The sequence below is a fragment of the Phoxinus phoxinus genome (assembly GCF_949152265.1).
Source record: "Phoxinus phoxinus genome assembly, chromosome: 9".
NCBI classification, from domain to species: Eukaryota; Metazoa; Chordata; class Actinopteri; order Cypriniformes; family Leuciscidae; genus Phoxinus; species Phoxinus phoxinus.
In genome coordinates, this window is record NC_136884.1 from 3475147 (window position 1) to 3496374 (window position 21228).

A 21228-nucleotide genomic window follows, 5' to 3' on the forward strand; every position below is an offset into this window, starting at 1 on the left:
AGAGAGAGAGAAATCTGCCCCATTACTACTGCATCCGGGTCGTGTGTGTGTGTGTGTATGTTCATTTCTGAAAATACAGATATATAATAAGGAAGAGGATTCATAGACAACCCTTTCAAAACATTAACTTTGTAAAGGTAGCCTGAAATAGTCTATATATAGGCTGTCTGTTTCTGCATCAAAAAGTAAACTTGAAAAACATGCATATTTGCTTTTTAATATAAGATCATTGTTACATTATGTGTAATATATAAGTCTTGTCCTTAATATTTCACCCTTAAATATCATTAATACAATGAACAAATCTCAGAATACTATAAAAAGTGGTTGGCAATATCTGTAGGGTCGTGCTTTAGCATCCTCTAGTGGAAGTACAAGCATTTTAACCACTTAAAACAGCATTTTTTTCTCTTTTAAACATCTCATGGGCTGGACCCAAAAACACACACTTCCCTACTATATAGTCCATCATATGTGCACTTCATAATCTCTGCAGAAGTAATAATCTTTACTTTTATGAGTACTGTGAATTCAGACATACTTCTTTTGTCACACTCGTTTTCACCTTTTATATAGTAGAGAAGTATGCAATTTCGGATGCAGACAATTTGTTTTTAGATGCTTTTTTTTCTTGGTCTTGTTCATTGTGGGCTTTGAGGGATGATGTTCTGTAAAGCAGCTTGAAACAATGTGCATTTTAAAAAAGCACTATTAAAATATAATTGACAATGCATTGTTATATCATACTCAAAAATGGATGGTAAGCCCGACTCGTAAAAAAAAACAAAGCTTTATTCATACAAAAAAAGTGTATTGTGACACATTTAGCTGGACAAGAAAGTTGAACAACAGTTGTTCACTACTAAATATACTGTCAAACTTTGAAGCAGAAAACTAAATTGATCAGTCCCACAAAAGCATTAGAAATCCTACAGCGCTGAAGGCTGGTGAGCGTAACGTCCTCAGTGATCTTTCATCTGGTCGTCCTCCTCCAGTCTGCGTATCTCTCCCTTCAGGAAGTTGATGTTTTCTCTGGAGGCTTTCAGTCGCTCCTTCAGCTCTGCGATCTCCAGGCTGGTCTTCTTCTTTGCCCCTTCCACTTTTTCTCGTGTTCGTATTTCCAGCTCTGCAACTGCAACATGGTTTAGTTCACATGATTAGAACGGCTGTCTAATATACAGTATGTTCTGGGTTTTATTATTTTAGCGCATCCACATGGCGGTGCAATAGGAGCTGTAAAGGTAAGTGGAGCACTCACACTCGGTCTCGTGTTTGTAGGCACCTAACGTCAGCTGTCTGGTGGTGTTCAGAAGTTGCTGCATCATGGCTGTTGGGTCTTGAAATATCTGCAAAAACACAGGTTTCAGGCTTTATGATTGTATTAATACTATAATGTATATATTATACATTTTTAAGGCCACACTGTAAAAAAATATTAGCACAACTTTTTATCTTTTGTCAAATCAACTTCGATAACTAATGTGTGAAGATAACATACTATTTTGAGTTTCTGTTTATTAAACCATTCTTCTTCATTGTATTAACTCAATTTTTTTTATTACAACGAACTCAAAACTTGCTTTTTTAAGTTAAACCAACATTTTTTTTTACAGTGAGACAAGTAGTTTGTTGAGGGTTGATTTGTGAAGAAGGACTACACGCCTCCACACATATATATTTAAACGCGCATAATGCCGTCTCCGTTTTCGCGGGTTTGCACAGAGATAACGGTCGTGCTAGCGCCCCCTAAGTTAATAACTAATGAAAAAGTGAATCAATTAAAACTAACTTCAGCTGGACAATAACTTTATTCTAGAGCTGTGGTAAAGCCTAAACAATCTGTTACGGTAATTTCTATTATCACTGTAAAGCTGCTTTGAAACAATCCGTACTGTTCAAAACGCTTTATATGTGACTTGACTTGACTATAATGTCATGTTGTGCTGTTCTGATCAAATTCGCACCATCTCGTCGTAGAACTCGGACACAACAGTCTTCTTTGGCATGGCGCTGGAGTCTGACTGGAACAGCTTCAGCAGATGATACAGGGTGACCTGAAGAAAAAACACCACAACATCAAACCTTTGCTTTTTCCATTCATTTAATCCGAAGGTACAGTAATGCACGGGGTCCAGTGGCGACAGTAGAAATGTTTGAATAAAAACAGTGTCAATTTTGGTAACACTTTATTTTACATGTAGTTACTATAGTAACACAGTCAATCATGCATAGTTACATGCAACTAACCATTATTTTAAACGATATAGTAAGTACATGTAGTTAATTACTATTACTTGGTACTTAATTGTATAATTACACTGTAACAAGGACACCTTAAAATAAAGTGTAACCATTTTTTTTTAAATAAATCAATAAAAATAAGATTAATGAATTAAAAAGTAAATAGTTTGATTAAAGTAAATAAACAGATTAGAAAACAAACAAGTAAATAAAAGTTAATTAAAATAAATACAGCTTAAAATAATACATATTTTTTTAATGAATTACATTTTCAAGACACAGAGGTTGAAAAAGTTATATAATGCCATTTACCGGTCTCTCATTTGGATCGATGAAGAAGATCTTTATGATGATCTCAAACTCTCCCCATCCAGTCTCTGTAATCTCATACGGAGGCTTCGTAACCACTGAAATAAAATGAAGAGTATTTGATCAGCTATGTGTTAATTAAGCCATGAAATATTGATATTGTACTATATAATACAGTAAGATCAACTGAATAGCACACCTCTTAAAGGATTCCCATAACTTTCGTGCAGTTTGAACTGTATTTTTTTTACATAAGCAGACATATCCTGGGGGAAAGAAAATTAAGACTTTGTTAGTGAAGTTTACCATTTATATACAGCAATTAAAATGCCTACAAAAAGATATAAGTGTCAACCTCATTTCTGTAGGGCTTCACATAAACTGTCCACTGATGAGTGTGACCATCGTCTTCTCTTTTCTTGCCAAAATATCGTGCAACGTTTCCAAACACGATGGGTTTCACGATAGTCACTCCCTGAGAATAAAGTCATTATGGTAAATACATAAATCACCTGTTATTGTAAATGAACAGCAATGGCATCAGCATTAGCCTTATGATAGCTTTACCTACCTTCACCCGTCCCCCCGAATCTGGACCAAATTCAGCCATCCTCTTAAACATAGTATACAGAGAGGAAAGTGTTTATTCGTATTGGCTTCTATGAAATGGGTACAGTTATGAAATTAACTAAATTACTGTATTCAAATGCCATTAAGCACAATATAAATCCTCTTCAATGAAGAAAGACATTGTGTATGTAGCGCTCTTTTGATTGCGTCTACGACAAGAACAGAAGTTTTTAGACAAAATTTCAAATTAAGAGTCCTAACAAATGTTTACTAGTGACTTGCGTGTGACTTTTTATCACACTATTTTTACGTTTTAAGTCAGGATTGCGAGAAAAATTATGACTTTTTCATTTAAAATTACGTTGTTTTTTTCCAGTTATGAGGTCCAAATAGCGAGATATAAACAAGCAATTCTGAGAAAAAAAGTAATTGTGCGATATACAGGCGCACAATTGCAAAAAATAAATAATTTTTTTTTTTACATCTGAATTGTGAGATAAAAATTCGGAATTACTTATATATATATATATATATATATATATATATATATATATATATATATATATATATATATATATATATATATATATATATATATTACTATAATATCATTTCATCTAGTCAACTCACTGGTATAAAATTAAAAATAAAAGTTTCAATAATAGCTATCAAATGGTTTGACTGGTACCATTTGCAGAGGACCATATTAATTTGTATAATATTCATTGTATTAAATATTAAAGGGAATATAATTGGTCAATTTTGAAATGTCAATTGTTAAATTTATACACAGTTTTATACACTAAGAACCACAAATGCAGATACTTAAAAGTGAATCTCAACAGCAAAGAAGGAGCTTGAAGGTTAAGAGAAAATAATTCAAATTTTATTTTGAAATTGTGTATCGCTCATCAGGTAGACTCGTTTTTTCTCGCGCGTGCTTCTGACTTCACGAATAGGCGGCTCTTCTTCACGCGAGGACCGAGGAGGAGGAGGGAAACAGAAAATGGCGGACGGTGTTGACCACATCGATATTTACGCTGATGTAGAAGAGGAATTTAATCAGGTTGGTTTATTTTAAACATGTATATTAGCTTAATAATATATATCTTACGTGTTGCACGTAAAGATTAAAGAGAGCTCCATAGTAACGTGCAGTTTTCTGAGGATCTAGGGCGCCTGCTAACTCTAGCAGGTAACGTTAGCTATCGCCCCGCGTTTGTGTATACGCTAATATAGAGGTTAAATTGGTTATTTATCTTATTTGTAGTTGTTTACCGAAATAATGTATGTTCTTTGTTTGTATGCATTTGGAACGCGTGTTTGTGGCGCGAAACGAACTCTGCGTCTCGTGCGTTCATTGTTTGTGGTCTCGTGCAAATACAGCAGGCCTAGCGCGAGGCACAACATCGCGTCAACTGGGCAGATTAATAGTTATGATCCATAAATGCTACCTAAAACGTGTTCACGTTGTATCTAACACTCATAAGTGAACTCAGTTGGTTATTGCAGGTTTTATTTCCCACAGACCGGGCATTTTAATAAAATGCTAATTGGATTTGGAAGCAGGAGCTCGAATCAGATTGATCACGATATTTATTTTATTTACTAGCATTTACTTTTAAGGTTCCCTTATTGTGTGCTTTAAATAATGTTATGCACTTACGCGTTTTTCATAAAGCGGCCGTATTTTAAACATTTAAATTTTATTAAAATCTTTATCTTTATTGATATTACCCATAATGCTTTAAATGATGCTTGATTTCTTACAATGTTGGTCAGAATTTGCTCATGGTTGAGTTTCTGTCATACTTCTGAAATGTGCAATTTGTCATTCCCTTATTCAGGAATCAGATTATCCTGTCCATGAGCAGATTGACCTGTATGATGACGTCATCTCGCCATCTGCCAACAACGGGGACGCACCTGAGGACCGAGATTACCTGGATAACCTGCCTGCACCTGGAGGCAATGAGGGCTCCAAAGGAGCTCCACCGAACGTCGTCTACACATACACTGGCAAAAGAATAGCTCTGTACATCGGCAACCTCACATGGGTTAGTCTTGTACCTCTTCATTTTACTAAATATCACAATATTTTGATCATAGATTCTATATGCACTACTGGTCAAAAGTTTGAAATAAGTTTTCATACGCTTTTAAAAAGTATGTTAATGCTTAACCAAATATTTTTTTTTTCATTTATTTGATCAAAGCACATTAAAAACAGTAATTTCGCAGAATAATTTTTTACAAACTAAGAAATATTTTCTATTTGAATATATTATATTATAAAATAAAATGTATTCTTGTGCTCAAAGCTGGATTTTCACGATCATTACTAGTCTTCAGTGTCACATGATCCTTTAGAAATCATTCTAATGCTGATTTGATGCTCAAGAAATTTCTTATCTATGTTAAAAATAGTTGTGCTACTTAATATTTTTGTGGAAACCATGATTAATGATTATAGAACCTTATGATTAATTATATAAATATATTATATATATATATACACACACACACGTGTATATATATATATATATATATATTATAATTCATTAATATCATGGTTTCCACAAAAATATTAAGTAGCAACTATTTTTAACATTGATGAGAATAATATTAAGACACACACACACACATATATATATATATTAGTACAAAGTAGCACACCCTCATATTAAAAATATTTCCCACATTTTGATAGTTTAATCAAACGTGTAGGGTCATTAACAACAAATACCATCACTTTTGCCCGTTACTCTGTGTATATGTATAAATAATATTATTTTCGAGTGTTCAGATTGTGACGTTGTGCTTTCCTCTTTACAGTGGACCACTGATGAGGATTTGACGGATGCGATTCGCTCCATAGGCATCAATGATGTGCTGGAGATAAAGTTTTTTGAGAATAGAGCAAATGGCCAGTCAAAGGGGTAAGTCACTTCTGTGTTGTCAACACGTCACTGTCTAGGTTGGTTAATGTACAGCTCAGCCCTGTTTTGGCTTTCGACCGCAGGGCTTTCTAGAGATCTGCACTGAACTTTTAACAACCCATATTGGTAGACCGCTGGTCTTTTTGGGGTTTATAGTATATTTTTATTGGACATCTCAAACAAATTTGCAGAATATATGATCTAGCCTCTGATTTACACTGTACGTCTCCCTTTAACTGAACTTGCAATGAACTTGCAGCTGCATAAAGATAGTAAGCTCTTCTTTTGACCTTCAAGATATGGGTAACAAAGACACAATGACACTGTAGACCTCACCTTAGCTGAACTTGCACCTGCATAACAGTAGTCTTTTCTTTGGCCTTCAGCATGTGATAAATGTTTCAAAACAGACTCTGCCACTAGTAGGGAGTAGCTAGAGGTTTTGATAACTAGATGAGCTAATTAGAAAGAGTTTGAAAGTGCCCAACTGTATGTTTTTGGGCAGACTGTCTTAAAGATGAAGAGGCAAACAGTGGTATATGAGGTTATTGGTCAAAAACAGGATAAAAATTAGTTGTAATGGTTAGTAGTTCTGCTGGCACCTCTGCTTTGGCGTCTCCATCAATAGTCTTTGGCATCTGGAGCTCTGTGACTTGATTGATTTCTAGAGATGCACCGATTGATCGGCTGGTGACCGTCATGTCATGTCAGTCTGACATATGCCGGTCAAATGCACTCGATGCAACATCAGCATCACACGTGCACACAAAACGCACATAGGAAACCTTGTGAATTACGTCCGTTTCACTCCGCATGCGTGAGCGGCGAATGAGCAGCGCTTATTTTTTTTTTGCCGTGCATGTTAATATAGAAATGCACCGATTACAATTTTCTAGGCCGATTCCGATGTTTCATTGAGTTTGACCTGCCGATACCGATTTTAGCCGATTACACTTATTTTTTTCTAACCACTTTACAGCACACAAATATTTATTTTCTATATATATATATAGATTATTATTATTATTATATATTATTATTATTATTATTATATATTTTTTATTTTCTGACATACTCCAGTTCTTGTTAAAACACACTTAGACATGCAAATTCTGTGCATTTTGGGCACTTTTTTTTGTGAAATCATATTAATTTTTTCAATCAAAAGTTTCACTTTAATTGAGCGTGAGCAGCGCAGCAAAAATAGACTCTGCGCCGAAACCCGCGCTTCACTGCTGCTCACGCGACGCTCCTGCTTGACACTCACGCGCTGCTCACGCTGGCGGTGTAAAACAGCCATAATTCACGAGGTTTCCTACATGTGCTCCGTGTGCACGTGTGATGCTGATGTTGCGCGATGTTAATCATGCGGCGCCCGAGTACATTTGACGGCATAAAATCGGCATGTGTCAGACTGACCGGCCGGTCACGTGAAAATCAGCCAATTCCGGTCACCAGCCGAACAATCGGTGCATCTCTAATTAGTGTTGTCAAAAGACACGGTACCTCTGTACCATTTCGGTACTAAAAAATGGATATACTCTTTAATATATGCAAATTTAATCTAAATTAGCTTTGGTATCGAGAACTGTGGATTTTCACAGGTACCGATACCGAATACTGAAATTTTGGTACCGTGACAACACTATCTCTAATCAATTCACACCGGGAGAGGGAGCGTTGCGTGAGCGGCGTCGGGTCTATTTTTGCTGTGCTGCTCACGCTCAAAATAAATGATTTCACACAAAAAGTGCCCAAAATGCACAGAATTTGCATGTCTAGTGTGTTTTAACAAGAACCGGAGTAGGCTATGTCAGAAAAGAATAGAAAGACACTCAAATATTTATTGAAAATGTACCCATTTAAACTTGTTTTTATATTCAGTTTGGGTAAAAGTATATGGTGTTTTATTAAAAAAATTAAATCGGAATCGGCTAAAATTGGAAATCAGAATTGGCCTAGAAAATTGTAATCGGTGTATCTCTGTAAAAGATTTTCTCCACGACAACTTCTCATCCGCTCTGTGCTCGACAGGTTTGCGCTGGTCTGCGTGGGTTCAGATTCCTCGTCCAGGAAGCTGATGGATCTGCTGTCTAAACGGGAGCTGCACGGACAAAACCCCATCGTCACTCCTTGCAACAAACAGTCGCTCAGCCAGTTTGAGATGCAGTCCCGAAAAAGTGAGACCAATTCCCATTTACTCAAATGTGTTTATTGAACATGGTTTGTGAACTAACTGGTGTGTGTGTGTGTGTGTGCTAAAATTATTTTAAAATCAGTTTCTGACCACCCAGGCACACAGTCAGGGCAGATGTCAGGAGAGGGCAAGGCTGGGCCTCCAGGAGGAGGTCGCAGTGGCTTCCCTCTCGGCAGGGGTCGGGGGCGCTTTCCGGGCCAACCTGGCCCAGGTGGAGACCGTTTTCCTGGCCCTGGGGGACCTGGTGGACCTCCTCCACACTTTCCAGGTACAAATCTCTAAATCAGGGTCCTAAACTAAAGTTTGTGAGGGAACTGCAATTGGGTTTGTAAGTTTTTTTTTTTATTTTTTATGGAACAATATGAAAAAATAGTATTGGATAAATACAAAATCTTGGATGAAGCCCATTTGTATTTAGCATACAATGTTCACCCTAATTCTCCTCAAATTCCAAGTAATTTCCTAAATTGGATCTAGTGTTAATGAAAACTGCCTAAATGCACATGCTTTATTCAGTCTTTTTACTGAATTGTGAAAACATAGCGGAAGTTAAAAATGATCTGGCTGATTTCGAGAAAGCAACATGGCCTCTCAGTGCAGCGATTTGGTTGGCTATTTAGGATGTCGGCCGTTTATCTGTCATAAGGTCAATCATAAAAAGAAGCAATAATCATTAAAATAAAGCAATTACTAAAAAAAATGAATAGAAAATAAAATAAAAAAGCACTCACTAAAAAGGAATTTAGAGGCATGTCTATGAACTATGAACATACAAATGTGTTAAATCGTACAAATATTAACTTTAAACTCTCAGGGAGACTTAAAGAATACATTTTAGACAGTTACCTCTGATAACAGATCACTCTAAATTGTAATGTTAACTCGTGCTTTTTCTGTAAAGTTGCTTTGAAATGATGTGTATTGTAAAAAGCGCTATACAAATAAATGCGAATTAAATGCGATTTTGGCTGAGAAAACGGTTTGGGAATCCTTGCCCCACTTTCCTTATGCAGTCTTTCCTCAAAATGCAAGTTATTAATGATGATTTTTCCTCTTGCAGGAATGCAAGGACCACCGCGTCCTCCCTCTGGCCCACCTGGGCCTCCAGGACCCCCTGGCCCCCCTCCACCTGGACAAGGTTTACCGCCGCCTCTCGGTGGCCCACCTCACAGAGGAGACCGCCCTCCGCCTCCTGTCCTTTTTCCTGGTCAGTTTGGTCAACCTCCAATGGGTCCGATGCCTCCTGGCCCGCCTCCACCTGGATACGGGCCTCCCCCAGGCCCCCCACCACCTCAACAAGGCCCGCCCCCTCCCGGACCCTTCCCGCCCCGTCCACCTGGGCCCTTAGGACCCCCGCTTGGCCTTGCACCTCCACCTCACATGCAGGGACCCCCACCTGGAGGTCCACCACCAGCTCCTCACGTCAACCCAGCCTTTTTCCCTCCACCTGGAAACAACAACATGCCACCGTCCGACGGCAGGGGTCCTCCACCCGGCGACCCCTACGGCCGCCCTCCTCCTTATGACCGAGACTACGGCCCGGGTGGCAGGTAATAAACACATCACTGTACTGTAATTCTCACCCTGTAATGACATCTCAGGTCTTATTGGTGGATACTGAATTGTCCCATTTGTTGTTGACTATATACTAGGGCTGCACAATTTAATATAATTATAATTTATATGTATATAAAAATTTAAATAGCTATTAAAAACATTTGCAATAGTGATTTTAAAATTAGGGATTTTTGTTGTTGCTGTTTGTTTGTTTGTTGTTGTTGTTTTGTTAAGCTGCGGGTTTGTTGTGCTTGTTTGTAGGGCTGCACAATTTGGCCTGAAATTGAGATTATCATTGTAACTATAAAAATAATAAGTATACTTTTATGTGATGACTATTTTAATATTTAGTAATTAAATTTAAAATGTTATTTAAAAAAATACATTGTAACAATAAAGCATTAAAAAATGTGGTTACACTTTTTTTTTTTTTTTTTTTTACAGTGTCCTTTTTACACGTTTTTCTTTTACCATAGTAATAACAGTAAATTATGCATAATTACATGCAACTAACTCAACCAAACACGAATCCTAGCTTATATATAGTACACGTTAATTAAAATTACTCAGTACTTATATATTATATTAATTACACCTTAAAATAGTGTAACCAACATTTTTTTTAGTGTGAAATTTGGTAAAATCTGTAAAATTACAATTCAAATATTTGTGTGCAAAGCTGCTAGTGTAAAAACACTGCCACTCTGAAGAATGCAGTACATTTAGTTAAATCGCACTAAGCGATATATTGCAAAATGGGTTTTATTCCAATTAATCATGCAGCCCTACTGCATACTACCTACTACATACTCCAGAATTGGGCAATGTTGGTTTAAAAAAAAAAAAAAAAAATTGAAATGTGTAGCCTCAAACTGACCCTGAATCTCCTCTCTGGCCTTTCTTCAGTAACTTCAGACCCCCTGTAGTATGTGGCTTTGAGCCCTGGATAAACGAGGGGTTGGTTGATGTGAAAAACTCTGGCCAGCACTTGCACAATACAAGTGATCAAGGGTTAGTGATGTAACCGTCCGCTGAGACCAGGATCCCGAAATGGGACCTTCGTTTCAGGCTTTGAGTGTTGAGTGTGCAGCATTTCTGCAGTGATTTTTTTTTTTTCAACTAGTGATGCACCGAAACACAAAAAAACTAAATCCAAATATAAAGTTACAGTAATTGAACTTTATGCTGTTTAGGGTCTCGTGTTCTCGTGTGATAAATGAGTCCTAGTAAAGTTCTTCGGCAACTAATTTGAAATATTGCTTAAAGTTTTGGTCTTGGTAAAAATGCATCCTCACAGTTTATCCACAAATAAATGTGTGCACAAAATAGATGCTTACACAATCAAAACAATTTTCAATAAAAAATTTTTGGCCCTCAAATTTCTTACTGTTTCAGCTGAATATATTTGGTTGCCGAAATTTTGGTGCATCACTAATTTTTACGTGATGCAATGCAATATGATTCCGCCTTAACAGCACTGCTGCACTTTGTGTGAATTTGGCCCTCGGTGCATTTGTTTTATTCTGACTTATGGTTTTAGTTTGCGTATCTTAATGCAACTGCTTTTTCTCTTGTAGGGACATGGATGCGTCACGCACTCCTCTGAGCGAAGCAGAGTTTGAGGAGATCATGAATCGTAACAGAGCAATCTCCAGTAGTGCGATCTCAAGAGCGGTGTCGGATGCGAGCGCAGGTGCGAACGTGATTTAGTTTGTTTTGGTTTGTATGTTGGTAGTTAATTTTTTTTTTTTTTGCAATTTCAAAGCCGCATATGATCAAGTTGTTTACTAGGTGCCGCTTGTAATTTCAAGATTCACACGTGCTAATTTATTGAAAGGTTAAATATCTTTCCTTTTTTGTCAAATTCTAATAACTTATACCGAGGACTGCACTGTTTTGAATGTTAATATTCAACGTTTTTATATAGGAATATAGCTCATATATTTAATGCATCTTCTGAATGTATTTTTGAATTGTCTAGTTTAAATCTTAAAGTCCCCTTGTAGTCAATCATTTTATCCCTTAAAACTCATCTTTGATCCCCAAAATTAAAAACAATTTTTTTTTTTAACAATTTCTAAATGCATTAAAATAGCTTGAATATAACTACACCCGTGACTCATTTAGCATATGCGGTTCTATGAATATGCAAATTAGCCCCGCCTCCACTCAATCACAGCAGCTCAGAGATCCACTCGTTGACGATCACACGTTGACGCGATTGTTTGCAAGGTAGTTTGTGACGTCAGGAACACCAGCGATTTCAAACCGTGTTTTAGTTGCTGTCTTTGGTTCACTGCAGTTTTAAGGAGAAAATATTCCGCTATGGTGTTGACTTTTGAATTTGCACATGGTTTGTCTTAAAGCATATTAACAACACCTCATAGACATATAAAATTTATAGATTTTCACCACAGGGGGACTTTAAATGTTTGTTAATTGTATGATTTTAGTTATTCACTTTGTTCTCACCATTTTGTCTCTCACCATTTACAAAAATACTAAATATAAAATAATTTTGCAGCTGATTACGGCAGTGCTATAGAGACTCTGGTGACGGCCATCTCTCTAATAAAGCAGTCGAAGGTTTCCGCTGATGACCGCTGTAAGGTTCTCATCAGCTCACTGCAGGATTGCTTGCATGGAATTGAATCCAAATCCTATGGATCTGTGTCGAGGTAAATATTTTGTGGATCTGCATCTGGATGATTCATTTTTGCATGATCTTTCGTGTAAGTGAAACGTGTTTTAAGACCACTTTTTGCTGGTGTAACCAGCGCACAAGCCACAAGGGCAGGTACAAATCAGGGATGGGAACCAAATAAGGATTGAATGGGCATTCTCAGTTCAATTTTGAAAGTTGCGCAGCCCTAGTAAAATCAACCAATAATACCAGAGCCTAACATGATCTTATTAAATCCAGATGGAAAAATACAGTCTTGCCCTGTTGTTTCTGTTGAATTCAATTACTTCATGCATTTTCAGTTTGCCTCAATGCATCAAATTAGTGCATGATTGTTTCCATTTGCATCAATGCATTAATTTAGTGCATGTATTTTAAATTTGCTGCAAGTATTTGAATGTGGTTTCATATTCTCTTTAATGCTTTTCAACCTTTAGCAGACGGGAAAGGTCCAGGGAGAGGGACCACAGTCGCTCTCGTGAAAAGAACCGTCGGCACAAATCTCGCAGCCGAGACCGGCACGAGGACTATTACCGGGAGCGCAGCCGCGAGAGAGACCGCCATCGCGAGCGAGACCGGGACCGCGAGAGAGACCGAGAACGTGAAAGGGAATATCGCCACCGCTAGTTGGAGAGGAAGGTGTGTATCCTGTTTGTTTCTGTCTTTCTTTCTCTTTTCCTTCAGGATTCAGATGTACTTGCATCTTATCCTGCAGAGGTTGGGGTATCACAGGTAGGTGATCAGAAAAGGTGAGCCTTTGATCCTACAATGTGACCAAGTACTGTCATTTTTCCCTACGGCTAATCTATTTTTTTTTTCTCTTTTATTTTATGGATGTAGCATGATCCGAGTACTCTGATCCTTTAAATTTGTGTACCGGTCTTGAAGCCGTTTATTGTACAATATCAGCTCCAGAAACCATAAACTGTCCCGCACTGTTATAGAAAAAAGCAATTGTGTTGTGCACAATCCAGTTTGTCTTTGGAGGGATTTTTATGTGTATTGAATGTTTTTTTTAAAAACAGAATGCCTTTCATAAACATTGCACTTTAGTATTTGTCTATTTTTAGCTTGAGATTTGCTGCAAGTTTAAAGACTATGCCAATTTTGTCATGGTCAAACAGAAAGCTACCTTTATTATACTTTGACTAATTGTTTGACATAAAATTCAGGATGTATTGCATGTCTTTAGGGTTGCAATTCTGAAATATAAATTCTACCTGTAATCATAAATGTGAAGAGAATTTGGTTGTAGTTGGATGAGAGAAAATGAATGTTTGTATTTCACATTGAAACATTTACTGATTTCAGTGATTGAGCAAAATCATGTTTCTCAGGTTGTGCATTAACATTCCTGTAGGCAGATTTGATATTGACATAATGGTTTTCCTAGTGTTTAGTTCCACATTGAACTGAATGTTGTGAAAAACAAATGAATCAAATTGATCTGCTTTGGCATTTAAAAATACGTTTGCTGTAGTCTTACTTTGTAGTCAGTATTTTCTTATGTCAGGTTGAGAGTTGTGCATGGTGTTGGCCATATCAAATATTTCCATGTTTGTGCCTTATGAATGAAGTATTTAGTCTTGAACATCTGTACAGTATAATTTCAGAAAAGCATTCTGAATGTCTTCTGTCAGAGCAAGTTAAATGTCTTTTACTGTGAAGGGTATTTCAGACGTCACTGTGCGTCCTAGTATTTCTGCAAAGGTTTAAAGTCATATTTGCAGGGTTTTAGTAAAGTTTTTCCATCTTAAAAGTTAATTTATCTGAATTTGACATTTTCTCAGTTAACATCAATTCGTTATTCATTTATTTTCCATGTTTGTTAATGTTACAGCTTAGATTATTCAGATGTAGCAGTTCTTCACCATATTCACTTATTCTGTGTATTCACATAAAACTACAGATCTGCAATGTCAGAATGTGGCCCTACTGGGCAAATAATACAAAGTATGCCTTGCATATTAATATATCTCCCTCAGTTGCTTCTATCAATGGAGAAGAACTGCTATAGCTTTTCTAAAGTGAAAATTTTACGTTTTTTATTTAATTGTTTTCTATCGGTAAACACCTGTTTGTAATGATTTACGATTGCTTTTATTTAATATGCAACCAGTATTTAATAAATATTTCCACAGTCAGTATTTAAATTTATGTAGCATGTCCTCAGTTCAAACCCTGTTGGTCTTCGTTAAACTTCTGACTGAGACACTTTACTGTCACTGTCTCACTTGTGGCCTGTGGCTTCATAGCTCTGTGTGACTGTTTCCTACAGGCTACATTTTGTACTGTATGTAAATGCTGAGGACACCATTAATATCATGTGTGATCCATTGTGAGTGACCTCACATACATTTGATTTTAGATGCATAGAGACGTTATCATATTTGTCCATAGACAAAATTATGAAAAACTGCAACAGAAGTTGACAAATTTTTAGCAAATAGATTGCAATCATTGTAAATGCATAAACTTAAGCACAATTACTTTGTCAATTTTGTTTCATGTAATTCTGGCAAGAAAAACGTCCAAATTGTCCAAAACATTCTGAAATTGCCAATTAATCGGGTGGTCTTTTTTTATTTTTTATTTTTCTCTGTATTCTCAACTGTTAACTTTAATGTACAATCTATAATTGCAGCAACACTAATCAGGGAAAGACTATTGGGTTTCACAGCCATTAGATGCAGAATTTACCTTGCACTTTTAATACATGCTGTTTCTCTTATGCCGGGTTCAGATTACATATCAGATTTTGGTTTGATCCGGTGGTGGTTCGTAAACCGCAATGGCCGTCGAGACATGGAAAATAATCTTGTTATATAGTGGCATTCATAGACAACAACCGACATCGTGTCCAAAAGACTAGGGCTACCAGGACGGAGTAAAAAAAAAGATAAATCCTAGCGAATGATAGCAGAGGCACTTTATTGCTGGAATTAGCATTCAAGGCATAGTTAACTTTAAAATAAAAAATCTGTCATATACTCACCCTCAAGTTGTTTTAAACCTGTATGAGTTTCTTTCTTCTGCTGAACACAAAGGAAGATATTTTGAAGAATGACGTTAACCAAACAGTTAGCTGGTCCCATTGACTGCCATAGTATTATAATTTTTTTTCTATTATCAAAGTATATGGCTACCTTCAACTGTCTGATTACCAACATTCTTCAAAATATATTTTTTGCTCAACAGAAAAAAGAAACTTGTACAGGTTTGGAGCAACATGAAGACGAGTAAATTAGGAATTAAATTACCGGATACCGAATCCTACTCCCATCCTCAGTCCATTAACACAGTAAACACATTAATGAAGTAAACTACGTCCACAGCAGTGTATTTATTTTATTTTAATTGTAAAAAAATAAATAGGTAACATTATGCCAGGATGACAAGTGGGGAAAACTATTTTGACAATTGACCGTAGGCCTATGTGTACCTTGTCTCAAGATCCAATCAATATCCAAAATATTCGCTTTTTATTAGCCTCACTTTGCCGTACTGAAAGTTTCTGCATTTTGGCGAACGGTCCACCTACTAAACGCCTTCCCGTAATCAATGGTGGTGAAACGTCGACCACCGCAAGCCTAGGCTTCGGTTCGGGGAAAAATCGAATATTCGGCCGAATCTTAGACCTCACGTACATCGTTAAATGTGGCAAGCGATGATTGGCTGTGAGACATGTAGTCTGACATGTTTCTTCTCCACGACAGAAGAATTTAGGATTTAAAATCACAATCTGACACAGTGACTATCGTAACGGACACAGATATTGTGTAGTCTGAACCCGACATTAAAGACCGCATTTTAGATCAGGTGAGATTGAGTAAAGATTTGTATGCACTGAAGGATTTTAAAGCATTTGCTCCGTTTATTGGGATATTTGGTTGTAGTGTTCATCTGTATGGGGTTAATCTGCGGAAATGACTGTTTTCCAAGGTTGTTTGTGTAGGTTTTTCTCAAGTAATGGTCCTGACATATTGAACGGTTTAATCCCCACCCCCTTTTCCTCTGTTCAGTATTGTGCTTTATAAGATTCTGTCACAGGATTGGACAAACTTATGTTACAGGTTGTACTAATATTGTCATTCCAAACAAACTAAACTGTGATATCCTTAATTCAGTGCGAGAGTTTTCATGTGTTAATGTTTAGTTAAAGTCAAAATTTCTGTAGTAAAATGGCCTGAGACCTATGAATATGGCTATAATTAGGTTTTAATAAGAAATCACATCTTCAGTACGTTTTCATGTCCATTTCTCTTGTGACTAACAGATGCTCAAAATAATAATTAGTTTCTGAATTATTTGTCCAACCCTGTGTACTGTAACTCCAGTGTCCACCGAATCACTAGAATCAAGTGTGTCATTAACTTTTTTTTTTTTATCAACTCCTAGAAATTTAGCTTCTAGGTCACATTATGCATAAACTCAATGGTAGAAAACTGTAAATGATCATTGCATCGTAAATATAAAATGCTTTTTGCATCGAGGGTAATCAAAATTTAAATTGATTGATTTGATGCTTATTCTCAGAGGTGCAGTGGACACTGTATATTTTATTATGTGCTTCACAAAAAGTTGTTCTCTTGGGGGGGAAATAATATTTTTCCTGTTGTAGCAAAAATACAGAACTTTAATTTAGTTTAAATGTAATTGACTAGTTAACTGCTCTAAAGAAACTTAAATGATTTGATGATCGTTTGGAAAGAAAATCAGTGAAAGGCTAAATAAAATGTAGTATCTTTTAAGTAGTTAACCATGTGAGTCATTAAGTCATGATTGAAGGATTGTTTTGGCGACGTTAAATTTGAATGTTCTGTTTTACTCCTTTTTTTTTTTTTTTTTTTTTTAGATGTGAAAATATTCAATTAGAAATAGATATGAAGTGTAAAAAATGAGCACTGATGAGCTGGATCACTTCTGCTTATAGAATTATAATTTACCTGTGAACTTGATTTTGTGCAACTAGAAAGAAAAAAAAACTCAATTACTACGAGTTAACCTTGTTTAAAGCCTTAAGAGGTCATACATGTTTTACACCCAGTGAGACAAACCAATCAGCCAATATGTCAAATCAGTATCCTAATACATACTGTCTAGCTTATCTAGCTCATGCAATTCAACTGAATAAAGAGAATGCATGTTCTTTTAAGTCATATTCAAAATGTTAAATTATCCTCATCTTGTTTTTGTTTTTTCATCAAATGAGATAAAATGTGCCCTAAAAATACAAAATCGGCTGTGTTGACGACACAGATGCTGATTTGTATGAATTTGTGTTTGATTGATTTGTCTCAGTGGGACTAAAAGCCATATATTTTTATATGACTTTAATACATATTTTGACAACTGGTTAACTCTTATGAATTACAGTTTTGATGTGAGTTATTGTGCGTCTGGATACTTATAAGGTTTATAATTTTCATGAAAGAATGATAATTTTGCTATTGACCAAGTAATCCGAGTGAAAGTGAAGTATTTTCTCAGTTGTCGTGTTGAGTACATGTTTCATAGTTGTGCATGCCAATGTCTATGCTTTTGTGTCATATTTTCACACTGTATTGATGCACTGATTCCAGGGGCTTGTCTTAAATAGTGTTGTATGTTTTTAGCATTTACAGTTATCACTGACTACATTTACATGTGCACCAGTAATGTGATATTTCCCAATAATTAGAGTAGGTCTTAAATTGCAGCAAGATGTTTACATATTAATGCCATTAGTGCACAGGACAAATAATACTCGCATAAAGTAAGCTTGTTACTGGCCAAGCTCTTCCAGCGCGATTTCTTCATCAGTTCTCTTTCAATTTCAAAGTTATTGTCTATCAATATACTGCATTATAGGTATGCCCTTTAATAGTCGACGACAAGAGGCTTAGTCAACCTAATTTTAATTAACTTTTAAGTCGCTTCTTTCTTCAGGACCCGCACATGCACATGCACACTTCGATCACTGGAATAGATGCGATTAAAGTCTTTACATGCCTGTTTATTGCCATTTAAAATCAATATCCACCACATTTTACTACGATTATGGTTGCTACGGTTATTAGCTTAAATTAATTGAATCGCAATATTGCCTAAATCTCATTGTGTTCACATTGAGGGTGCATGTGAACGTAGTCACTGTTCTCCCTGACTGCAGTTAATATACTTTTGTACCTAATTCTGTGCTGATGTGAAACTAAATTATTACATTCAAGTATTACCCTATATTGCTATAATCAATATGAAACTAATTGCCCCTTAGGCTGATGCTGTTATAAAATTGATTTCACGTTTGCATGCCTGTGTATGTCTGGGACAGTCTGAGCGTGTGTAGATGTAGAGGGGAAAAACATCTGTGTGTGTTTCTGGGTTCTGTGCCCCAAAACAAACTGCCACCTTCGTTTTGACACCTTTCAGCTGAACGCAAGAGGAGGAGGAGAGACGTCAGGAGCAACGTGGATTCATCCGACAGCATCCCGCATCGCAGAGCGCTGGACTCCGGACACAAGGAGAGTTCTGTCAATACTATATACTCACTCTTAATTCCCAACAGCTCTCGTTTTATTTTTTACTTTTATTTGGAAGTAGCTGTGTGCTAAAGTCAGTTCAGCTTTTGACAAATTATTTGCCTGCTCATTCGAAACACAGAAAAACTTTCCGACTGCTATAATGTTGTAAATTGTCAGTTAGCTAGATTTGTTTTTATAGGAACTTTTTTTTTTTTTCATGTTTCTCCCCCCTTTCCCCCTCGTCCATATAATGTTTGTAAGTGTCTTTTGCCTTGATTATTAAATAGAATCTGTGTTGTAATAAAGTGTGTACTGGGGTTGTTGCTTGTTCATAATTTAGCTTTATACTTGCCATTTGGGTCAATCTCCATTTTAGCCAAAAGACTTAATTGCTCAGAAATGCACATTTCCTAAATTTGTCCTTGACCATTTTTTTTATCTTTACTTTCTATAAATGCTGTGCCATTGTGCCTTTTCTAGTTTTACCCAATTTCAGGAGTTTCTATGCAGTGGTCTCAGTGTTTAAAGAGGTGAACGTGAGGTTTTGGGTAGATTTATCATTCATGTTCATATTCCAAATTATTTGCCAAATCATGTAGGGTTTTATCTTTCCATGAAACTTTTCAGTGGTTTTCTTGATTGTAATTGGAATTACACAATTCAAATATGTGAAATGCTCCTAATTTTTGTAGTCAATTTATTTTAAGAACAAAAATCACTTGAGTCATAAATATTAATACAAAATACTCAGCATTTGTAATGTATCTGACACGTGTACATTTCTTTATGCATATATCTCATGTTCATATATATGTGTGTGTGTATATACAGGCCATATTGTAATTTGTCCTTTATTACTGTTTGGTTCTGCTAATTTAAAATTTAAACTTGAGATTTATGCAAATTGACTAATGCATTGTATGGATTTATCTTAATTTCTCAACTTGTCTGTCCCGTGTAAAAAAGTTAGATTTTAGATAAATTGTCTCACTTCACTTACGGCAATGTTTGCCAGTGATGTAATAAGCAGTGTGGGCAACTAGTCTGTCAAATGACCATCACTGCTTACTGTAAATATGCAAGTACTTTATTTTGAAACTTTGAATGCATAAATAGATTTGAGAGATGCACTTGGACTATGGGGTGTTTGTCACACTGACCGCTGTGTGCCTGTGCATTGGCCAGGTTTCATCTTTTGAACAACAGAATATAAGATTCATGTTAACACAATTACTCCCTTGTGGCCTGTGTTTTTAATGGTTTTTCCAATGCAACTAGAGTAAGTTCAATGCTAGTTTCTAGTGAGGTTTTTTGCAATTGAGTACTCTGAAGTGGACGATGGACTATAATCTGGGTTCCTGTTCCCTGACTGAATCATCTGGACTGAGAGGTAAGTCAATTTTGCTTTGTATATATCTCATAGAAGTTGATACTGCTATGTTTTCGTTGACCCAAGCATTACAGCTCTTTGAATGGACATTTTTTAGTAATATTGCTAGTTACACATTGCAGTTATGCTTAAACTATATTCAGGACCTAATGTTGGATGGCCTTCTCTCTGATGTATTTTTTTTATTCATTGTTCATAGAAAGTTGAGGCAGTTCAGTCCACATATTATTATTAAATTCGTGATTAATCTGATTTCAAAATATTTTTGCCAATCAATAAATTTTTCCCACACTAGATTTGTCTTTTTTCTTGTCTTGTATGTGTTTTCTGTTTTTAGTGCTTTGGGGATTAAAAGTCCTGGAGAGGCATAATCATTTTATTTGTAATTTTGTGCCTTGAAGTTTAAAATGGACTACTACAATACTGTAGTTCTGAGAGAGGATTAGTTCTGGTCAATCTGATAATTAATATTTGGGTGAATTAAATTAAACTGTTACAATAAAAAAGTAGATGTATGAATGACTGGACTGTATCATATTTAAAAGTATGTGGCCATATGAGGGCGCCATTTAAACTCTAATTATGATATACGATGTCATGATTTGATCAGCAACAGACTTACAGAAATAAGTCACCTTGTCCTGAAGGAGGCTATTTGGTCAAATGTTTAATGAAACCTGATCCTGAATATGGGTCAGGTTAACTTTACTATACAAACTAGGTTGCAAAGCCAATATAAATAAAAGGATATGTTCAAACAAGTTTTAATTATGTAATCTTTAAAAATGAAGGGTGCGATGATTTTGGGAACTAGGCTGAAGGTGTAGTCAAATTATGGG

The 21228-nt window shown here is 36.1% G+C and overlaps 2 protein-coding genes across 13 annotated transcripts; one reads left to right on the top strand and one right to left on the bottom strand.

Annotated features, from left to right (window-relative positions):
* Positions 1-771: 771 nt before the first annotated feature.
* Positions 772-3345, bottom strand: yeats4 (YEATS domain containing 4). Its single transcript, XM_079622139.1, has 7 exons — positions 3122-3345; positions 2906-3025; positions 2750-2816; positions 2554-2648; positions 1965-2054; positions 1259-1346; positions 772-1132 (listed from the first exon to the last, which is right to left on the bottom strand). The coding sequence occupies exons 1-7, from the start codon at positions 3170-3172 to the stop codon at positions 963-965; spliced, it is 681 nt and encodes a 226-aa protein (XP_079478265.1). The 5' UTR covers positions 3173-3345; the 3' UTR covers positions 772-962.
* cpsf6 (cleavage and polyadenylation specific factor 6) lies at positions 1978-20682 on the top strand. Of its 12 annotated transcripts, none has more exons than XM_079622114.1 (11): positions 1978-2112; positions 4036-4186; positions 4968-5177; positions 5956-6059; positions 8094-8239; positions 8339-8524; positions 9317-9806; positions 11391-11506; positions 12338-12491; positions 12934-13135; positions 18908-20682. In XM_079622114.1, exons 2-10 carry the CDS (start codon positions 4127-4129, stop codon positions 13121-13123), a joined length of 1656 nt encoding a protein of 551 aa, XP_079478240.1. In that variant the 5' UTR covers positions 1978-2112; positions 4036-4126; the 3' UTR covers positions 13124-13135; positions 18908-20682. The 12 variants fall into 12 exon arrangements, 8 of the variants coding, with proteins under 8 accessions (XP_079478240.1, XP_079478235.1, XP_079478234.1 ...); XM_079622109.1 differs by having other exon boundaries at positions 8354-8524; XR_013798738.1 differs by lacking the exons at positions 1978-2112; positions 18908-20682 and adding exons at positions 10720-10824; positions 13337-14640 and having other exon boundaries at positions 12934-13228.
* Positions 20683-21228: the final 546 nt, after the last annotated feature.

Coding starts and splice junctions, on each gene's coding strand:
- cpsf6 (XM_079622108.1), top strand. CDS start 4,127: ATGGCGGACGGTGTTGACCACATCGATATTTACGCTGATGTAGAAGAG. Junction 9,807..10,719: donor GACTACGGCCCGGGTGGCAG/GTAATAAACACA, acceptor GCCTTTCTTCAG/TAACTTCAGACCCCCTGTAG. Junction 11,507..12,337: donor GGTGTCGGATGCGAGCGCAG/GTGCGAACGTGA, acceptor ATAATTTTGCAG/CTGATTACGGCAGTGCTATA.
- yeats4 (XM_079622139.1), bottom strand. CDS start 3,172: ATGTTTAAGAGGATGGCTGAATTTGGTCCAGATTCGGGGGGACGGGTG. Junction 2,649..2,749: donor TTATGGGAATCCTTTAAGAG/GTGTGCTATTCA, acceptor ATTTTATTTCAG/TGGTTACGAAGCCTCCGTAT. Junction 1,347..1,964: donor CCGAGTTCTACGACGAGATG/GTGCGAATTTGA, acceptor GTGTTTTTGCAG/ATATTTCAAGACCCAACAGC.